The 9,139-nt window shown below is 37.4% G+C and overlaps 1 protein-coding gene across 2 annotated transcripts; it reads right to left on the reverse strand.

Moving 5' to 3' along the window:
• Positions 1–690: 690 nt before the first annotated feature.
• Positions 691–3,564, reverse strand: LOC149816867 (uncharacterized). Of its 2 annotated transcripts, XM_089988086.1 has the most exons (3): positions 3,457–3,564; positions 3,251–3,380; positions 691–1,165 (listed from the first exon to the last, which is right to left on the reverse strand). In XM_089988086.1, the coding sequence occupies exons 1-3, from the start codon at positions 3,533–3,535 to the stop codon at positions 1,066–1,068; spliced, it is 309 nt and encodes a 102-aa protein (XP_089844212.1). In that variant the 5' UTR covers positions 3,536–3,564; the 3' UTR covers positions 691–1,065. The 2 variants fall into 2 exon arrangements, 1 of the variants encoding a protein (XP_089844212.1); XR_016427757.1 differs by lacking the exons at positions 3,251–3,380; positions 3,457–3,564 and adding an exon at positions 1,992–2,158.
• Between the last annotated feature and the right edge of the window lie 5,575 nt (positions 3,565–9,139).

The following is a 9,139-nucleotide window of genomic DNA, read 5'->3' on the forward strand; positions in this document are numbered from 1 at the left end:
TTTTCACAATTTGAATAAAAAATCTTTAAAAATCAAAGACAACCGAATCAAGCAATGACTCAAACCTCAATAGATCTGCAATAACTCACTGGAATCGGATCTATATAGGGTCTATTAACCCAACTTGGCTGCCAAAATCCGAAATAAAGATAAAATTAAAGATAAACCAAAATCGGCTAGAATGGATCTAGCCGATTTATTGGTTTTCAATGAAAAACACCTTTGGATCTAGACCCAACGCCCAAAATAACTCAAACTAATCTTTTTTGAAGGCTTTTTCTGTTGAAATAACACAGACACACACGTTGGAGAAGACAACCCAAATCGGCTAGAAGAACCTCTAGCCGATTTACACGTTTTTCTTGAAAAATAATGAAAATCAATACTCGAACATGCAAACAATGAAACAAACCTAGATCTAACATTCTGGTCTATGCACGGATACTATTCTAAGGTTGAAACAATAAAAAAATAAAGGAAACACACAGAAATAATAAAAGAAAACCAACACACACTACAACAAAGCAGTAGATTAGCGACGACCACATTCCGTCGCTAATCCGTCGCTAATCCGTCACTAACCATGTTAGCGACGGATTAGCGACAACGCGGCGACAATATGCTTACGTCGCGAATATTTCGACGCTAACTGGCGACGGAATAATTCCGTCGCCAAGTCCGTCGCTAATTGCGACGGAATAACGAGCGCTATATTCCGTCGCCAATCCGCCGGTACTAAACGGCGACCACGGCGTGGCGACGGATTTAATTCCGTCGCTAAGCCATCGCTAGATTAATATGAATAGCGACGGAATCATCCGTCGCTAATCCGTCGCAAAAACGAAAAAAAATCAAAAAAAATTTATTTAAAAATTAATTATCGAGAACTGTACAATTTATATTTCCTGTACAATTTATATTTCCTGTAAATAAAAAACAAACCACACAAAAAAATTCATATAACAAGTATCTATAATAATTAATCGTTCCACCTTAAAACTAAGAAGTTTAATTATTTACAATTCAACAATTACAATTAGGAAAAATAAAAAAAATAGAACTTCTTCAACACAGTCCTCTAATCATCGCCAAGATTTTGTGCGTCTTTTTGTTCATTGTCTTTATCTGTCCCTTCAGCTCCACTACCCTGATTATCGCTAGCAGCCTACACAAGAAAAGAACAGTCAGTATTGATAAACAAAATATAATGAAATAAATTACACACTATATGTGATTCTATCATGTGCTCATGTGTGATCTAAGGCAATAAAAAAACTCTATATGTGATTCTATCATGCTCATATGTGTGCTAAGGCAGTCAAAAAATTGAATATGTGATTATAGCATGTTCATATGTGTTCTAAGGCATATAAAAAAACTCTATATGTGATTCTACCATGCTCATATGTGCTTTAAGGCAGGCAAAAAACTATATATGTGATTCGATCATGCTCGTATGTGTGCTAAGGCAGTAAAAAAATTGAATATGTGAATATAGCATGCTCATATGTGCTCTAAGGCAGGCAAAGCCAAAAATTTTATATGTGATTCTATCATAAATGATATATAACATGTTCATATGTGTTCTAAGGCAGTTAAAAAACTCTATATGTTATTATAGCATGTTCATATGTGTGCTAAGGCAGTCAAAAAACAAAATATGTGATTATAATATGCTCATATGTGTTCTTAGGTAGTAAAAAAACTGAATATGTGATTATAGCATGCTTATGTGTTCTAATGCAATAAAAAAAACTTTATATGTGATTCTATCATGCTCATATGTGCTCTAAGACAGACAAAAAGTTAAATATATATATATATATGTGATTCTATCATGCTCATATGTATGCTAAGGCAGTAAAAAAATTGAATATGTGATTATAGCATGTTCATATGTGTTCTAAGGCATCTAGAAAAACTCTATATGTGATTCTACCATGCTCAGATGTGCTTTAAGACAGTCAAAAAAACTATATATGTGATTATACCTGAGAGGGACCTGGAATCGAAGATCCCCTATCCTGAACAGCGGCCTTGATCTCATTTCGGAGAAAGGGGGCGACGGTGTATTGGAAGTAGTTATTCAGTGATTCATTAATGATCTCGCGTACATCATCACTGGAAAGAATAGTCGGCTGCTTGGAGCTTATGTCGGCGCAAGAAGTTGGTGAGCCGTAACTGGAAGAACCAATAACTGGTGAAGTGTTCATATTACTCCCAAACCCGAACACGCGACCTTTTTTGGGTTCACCTGCTGCAGTCACCCATGCTGTAGGATCAAATGATGGATGCTGAGTAGCGTCTTCGCCATATCGCTCTACCATTTGTTGCTCATATGCCTCCTACAAAATAATGTTTAAAGTATTCATTAATAATTAATGATAACATTATGATGACTTGCATATATATTGCAATGATTATTAATAGAATTAATACATACCATTGTCGTTCTCGCCTTCTCTGATACGAAGACTCCCGTGGTCTTCCGTTTATGTGTTTCTACAAACACATCCTTATATGGTACACTGCCTCCTTTTTCTGCTTCCTGCGAAGTTAAATGACAAAAGATTTAGTACACAAATTTGCAACAATACTTATAAAATTAATATTATATATTGATGAGTTACCATTTTCTTTAGGTGGCTCCCAAATGTCTTAGATCCACCTGTGTGTAGATGGGCTTCGGGCATCTTCGATCGATTTTGTGAAGCCTTCGCAGAGCGATTTTTAAATGCATCTCCCGCCCACATATCGCACATTTCATCCCAGTAATCTCTCCTGATAGTAATAGGACCATGGCCCTTCCACAGTAATGGATCATCTACTACGCCAGATGCTTTTTTTGCTGCAGTCTTCATAGTGTGCAGCATGTCTGCAAATCGATTGGCAGCCACCTTCTGCCACACCTTCCTTGCATCATTTTCTTCCACCGTAGTTGCAAAGCGATTCGAAGCCTACAAATATTTTCAGAAAGTTAGTAGACATTGCTTAAATAAATTAAATATGAAACACATTAACTATGAGGAACAACTGTATACCATGAATGAGGACCACAATCTGTCTAATACCTCCTTTGGGTACTCTTTCCATTGAGCAACTGGTCCTGGTAGATGTTGAAGAAGTGAATTCCTAATCTCCCGTACTACTTCTTGTGGCTCAAACCTCGTGCTGCACATGAATTGTTACACAGTAAATATCAATATAAAATATTTAAAAGATATGCAATAATTGAAAACAAAATACTTACGGTCGATTATCGATATACACTATTCGAATGAGTCTTCTTGTGCCAGCCTGAGAAGACCCTGTTTCCTGTGTTGGCTGTTGACTTGTGCGATCAACTGGTGTAGGTGGGTCGTGTACAGGCGCAACATCATCTGTAAAAAAATACACACCAAGTTCTCAGAATGTGCATTTGAACTAATCAAGCATCTAATTAGTTATATGATATACCTATCACAGGAGCCCGTGAAGATGAAGGTTGAGCCTGGCTACTACTGGATGAGCGACCACTATAACCTCCACGAACCATATTCTAACAAATAACATATGTCATACAATACATTCAAATAATTCACATCAAGTATTACAATGCATTCAAGTCATTCACATCAAGCATTGCAATGCATTCAAATAATTCAAATCATTGACATCAAGTATTGCACTAATTCAAATCATTCGTTAATTGCATAAATTATAATACATTCAGATAATTGAAATCATTCACATCAAGTATTACAATGCATTCGAATCATTCGTATCAAGTATTACAATACATTGAAATAAAATTTTTAATCATTCACACCAAGTATTGCAATACAACTCACATCAAGTATTACAATGCATTTAAATAGAGGTTTGTAGTATAAGATTTTGCTCACTAGCTTGAGAATTCTTCCTCGTCACTAGTTTGACTTTCTTCTTCTTCTTCTTCTTCTTCTTCATTGTTTGCCCATCCACTTGGTACATCATTTGGATCACATTCCTCTATGAATGTTTCATCAGCCAATGGAGATATGACATGCATATCATGCGCAACATCGTGACCATAAGCGAAGTCACAGACATCATCTGATTGATAGTAATCACTGTCTTCAGCTAACTCATCTTCTTGTAACTGATCATACTCGGGGTATAGTTTGGATTTCACCTTGCAAACTGCCCACCATTCATTTCTATCTGACTTTTTTATACTCGGATATGAAGTATAATAAACTTGTTGAGCTTGCGAGGCTAATATGAATGGTTCATATGTTCCAAACCTGGATTTATGATTCACCTCCACAATGCCTGAAGCTTTGTCAAGTCTTGTTGCAGTTGGATCAAACCAATGACACTTGAATACCGTAACCCTGTTATTCATGCCTAAGTAAGTCAACTCCATTATTTCCTCTATAACACCGTAGTAATCATGTTCATTTTCACCGTAGCTGCTACCCTTGACACACACGCCACTATTTATCGTTGATTTGTTTATACCGTAGTCTTTTGTATGGAATCGATAACCATTTACGATATACCCGTTGTAGCATTGCACAACTTTGGTCGGACCATTTTCTAAATCACATATTCCTTGATCTTTAACATCACCATGGCGAACCTACGCACAGACATAAACAATTATTGTGATCACGATCAATTAAGTAACTTAGTGTTGTTTATAAGTACAAAATTTATGTTAGCTTCTTTACCAACTGTTTCAACCACTCCACAACCTTAGTTTCACGTTCTTTTTGTACTTTTGCATTAGTGAGATATGAAACTTTGCTTTGCAACTCCAGATCAAATCGTCTGCAAACCACAAATACTTATATTACTGAGCCATGTATCCACATATAGAACATAAAAGGATTTATAATTGAGTTGCATATACATATACTTACTCGATGTATGGGTCGATCGCTGAACAATTAAAAAGAATATAGATGTGTGCTGCATCTTGCTCTCGATCTGTCAATAGCCTTGATCGACAACTACCAAATGCATGCCCAAGTCGTTGAAATATCGACAGCTTGTCAGCTACAGTTACTTGTTCTCCATCATCGTTACGGGGCGGGCATGTGTAACGTGTTGAAATATGAGGTTCGAAGTACATAGATGAGAAATTTGAAATCTCTTCTAAAGTGTACGCCTCACAAATAGAGCCTTCTACTCTTGCTTTATTACGAACCTTTTTTTTTAGGTCGAACATGCATCTGACAAGAATATACATTTCAAATTTTAAATATCTGTCATTAAAGAGACAAATATAAAAAAACATATACCTTTCAAATGGGTACATCCATCGATATTGCACAGGGCCACCAACCCTTAGTTCATATGGCAAATGTATGATCAAATGTTCCATAACATCAAAAAATGCTGGCGTAAATATCTTTTCTAACAGACAAACAGTGGTGATGACAGAGTCCTCGAGATTCTTTATATCTGATACAATGACCTCCGATGCGCACAATGTTCTGAAAAATCCGCTCAACTCAGACAATACCCCCCATATAGGTTTGTCTAACATATCATGGAATGCTAGGGGTATCAATCGTTGCATAAAGATATGACAATCATGGCTCTTCAACCCATATAACTGTCCATCGTCAATCTTCACAGCCCGAGCAATGTTAGAGACATATCCATCTGGAAATCTCAGTTGTCTCAACCATTGACATACATGTTTTATTTGATCAGGTCCGAGCACGTACTTCGCCTTTGGTTTCAGTACTTTGCCATTATACTCTTTGAGTTCCAATTCTGGTCTTTTACATATTAATTTTAAATCCATACGGGCCTTCGGATTATCCTTCGTTTTTCCTTTAATATTCATTACTGTATTGAACACATTATCAAACACATTTTTCTCTACATGCATCACATCCAAATTATGTCGTATCAATAAGGTCGGCCAATACGGTAGTTCCCAAAAAATAGATTTTTTCGTCCAATTGTGTTCCTTCCCAAATCCACGGAAGGGTGTAGGACTGCGGGCATCTGTTAATACATCTGGAAAGTATCGCAATCTTCTTAAAATCTCTATGCCAGACAATCTTGAGGATGGACCTTCCATTTCAGTTGTGCATGCTGTAAATGCATTCTTTTGACGTCGGAACGGATGATCGCTGGGTAGAAATCGACGATGGCAATCAAACCAGCAAGGCTTCCTTCCATGCCTCAATCTAAAAGCTTTGGAATCCTCCATGCAGTACGGACAAGCCAACCTCCCATGTGTGCTCCAACCAGATAACATACCATATGCAGGGAAGTCACTGATTGTCCATAGAACAACGGCCTTCATGTTGAAATTTTGTTTTTTGTGGGCATCATACGTGGTAACACCGTCATCCCACAGTACTTTTAATTCATCAATCAATGGCCTTAGATATACATCAAGATTTTGGCCAGGTGAGGTCGGACCAGGGATCAACAGAGACAAGAAAAGATTTGGACGTTTCATACACAAGCTTGGTGGAAGGTTGTATGGAGTTACAAATACTGGCCAGCATGAGTATGGAGTTGATCTACCCCCAAATGGATTAAATCCATCTGTACATAGATCGAGTCTAACATTTCGCACTTCCATTGCGAAGTTCTGATGAGTACGATCAAAGTGCTTCCAAGCTTCAGCGTCAACAGGATGCGTGATCTTGTTTTCATCGTGTCGAACTTTATTTGCATGCCATCTCATGTGTTTAGCTGTCTTTGAAGACATATACAATCGCTGCAATCTAGGAGTGATAGGAAAGTAGCGGAGCGACTTGTATGAAACTTCCTTTGATCTCGTGCTACCATTGCCTCTTGTCTTTGGCTTGAACCGAGGATGCCCACATGACGGGCATGATATGTCGTTTTCCTGCTCCTTGAAATACAACATGCAGTGATTTGGACAAGCATCAATCTTTTTGTAACCCATACCTAGAGCGTTGACCATAACTTTCGCACGATAGAAATTTTGTGGCAATTTCTCATCTTTAGGCAACATACTCTTCACAATCATGCACAAACGGTCAAAACATGATTGACTCAAATTATACTCGGACTTCAAATTCATTAGTTGAAGAACTGCAGACAAGATAGTGTGACTCTCACAACCGTTCCAAAGTGGCTCATCAGCATCTTTAAGTAAATCATAAAATCTACTAGCTGCATCGTTTGGTGATTCTTCATCTACGACAGTTCTTACATCACTAGAACTCATAGCAGAACCCAGTTCTATTCCTGCAGCATCAAATATCAAATTCGTATATGGATTATCGTGCACCACATTCACCCGTGCATCAAAATCGTTTCTAAATTCTTCTCCATGAAACGCCCAGTTCTGATAATCACTCACAAAACCCTTCCTGTATAGGTGATGTCTAACGCCATGAGGTTCTACAAATCGATTATTCTTACAAATCTTGCAGGGACACCTAATCCGACCTGTGGGATCTACCGTACTGACACTCGCCGTTGCAAATTCAATAAAACTATCGACACCATCCATATATTCATGCGATAACTCATTGTCCACTATCCTACGGTACATCCATTCACGGTTTGCAGTCATTCTGTCGTATGATGTTACGAATAGTATCCTAACGAATTAAGAAAAAAACAATCAGAATGCGACGATGAAGAAAATATCAAATTTATCATGCAATATACTATGTCAAACAATAACAAGAATTTTGATGCATGCATTGATAACTTAATATTTTCATGTGCAAACTATTAATGACATGATACAATCATTTGAAGCATGCTTTTATTATAAAATTTCACATGGAAGTCAAAATCAAATTGAAAGTAACTACATGCAAGCATGGATACAATTACATCAAACATTGCAATACATCATAATCATTCATATCAAATAAATGGCAAACATGTACCTGCAACAAACACACTTCAATATCTCACTAACTACTACCATGCTTAGCATGGACTCCGTACTCCAAAAATAAGAACACTTCCATATTTCTACATTAAAATCATGCTCAGCATGATCTCCGAACTCCAACAAAGCAGTCCTAGATATCAACAACTAAGTGAGTGTGTGAACAATAAAGTGTTGCATTCAATAAATTAAATAACATGTGATACGTTTGCATCACTTACTCACCACGGGTATTTACCCGATTTGCATTGTTTTTGTCATTTACTTACCACAGGTGGCCGAGCACGAGTTGGTTCCGTTGAAAAATCTGCACAAAAACAAAACAAATTAAGTAACAAACTAACTAATCATGAAACAAGATGAAACACTAACTAAAAAAATTAAAACAAATTAAAACAACTCTAACTAATTGAAAGAAGAGAAAAGAAAAATAGTATATATGTTAAGCCAAATTTAACTAGAAGATGCTAATTTAACAAACCAGCTATAACATGTTGAACCAGTCGACTAACATAAAGTCATAGACAATTTCTAATCTGAACTACTTAGCAAAGGAATAGTAAATCAATCAATTAGTTTACTAGAAAAGATGTGAACTCCGTTTAACCACCACTATCATAAAGAATTCAAATAGCCCTAATCTAACTAACTGATTGTTAGAACATTAAATACCAATCTATCTAAGAAAAATATAATTATAAAAGACTAATAGATTGAAATACTCTAACTAACCAGATTTCAAGAAAACAAATTGAAGTAAAACTAACTACCAGTAGACATTAACAAACTAACAAATTGATAAAAATTTATGAACTACTCTAACTAGAACAAACTAACAAATTGATAAAAATTTATGAAATACTCTAACTAACCACAGTTGATTAAATCTCAACCTAGCCAGTTGATTTCGATTTGAATTTTTTTTTTATAATTAAATTTTTTTTTGAATTTTAAATCTCAACCTAGCCAGTTAAACCACCTGCCTTTCCGGCAGGGAAGGGGGTTAAACCCCCTGCCGGAAAGGCACTTCCGGCATGGGGGGTTGACCCCCTGCTGTGCCTTTACGGCAGGGGGGGTCGACCCCTTGCGTTTTCGGCAGGGGGTCGACCACCCATGCCTTTCCGGCAGGGGGTCGACCCCCCTGCCGGAAAGCACGGGGAGCGGCGGCTGGCGAGGTCGCCGGTGGCCGGCGCAGTCGACAGCAGAGAGGGGGAGACCTGGAGCGAAGCTCGGGGGCCACTGGGTCGCCGGAACTCAGAGCGGAGGCGA

The sequence above is a fragment of the Nuphar pumila genome, chromosome 14 (genome assembly GCF_984573655.1).
Source record: "Nuphar pumila chromosome 14, dmNupPumi1.hap1.1, whole genome shotgun sequence".
NCBI classification, from domain to species: Eukaryota; Viridiplantae; Streptophyta; class Magnoliopsida; order Nymphaeales; family Nymphaeaceae; genus Nuphar; species Nuphar pumila.

Bases quoted from the DNA above. Each gene is read 5' to 3' on its own strand.
- LOC149816867 (XM_089988086.1), bottom strand. From the start codon at position 3,535: ATGGTTCGTGGAGGTTATAGTGGTCGCTCATCCAGTAGTAGCCAGGCT. The intron at 3,381-3,456 runs GTATATCATATA...ATTTTTTTACAG, and splicing joins TTCACGGGCTCCTGTGATAG to ATGATGTTGCGCCTGTACAC. The intron at 1,166-3,250 runs GTAAGTATTTTG...TTTCTTGTGTAG, and splicing joins GTGTATATCGATAATCGACC to GCTGCTAGCGATAATCAGGG.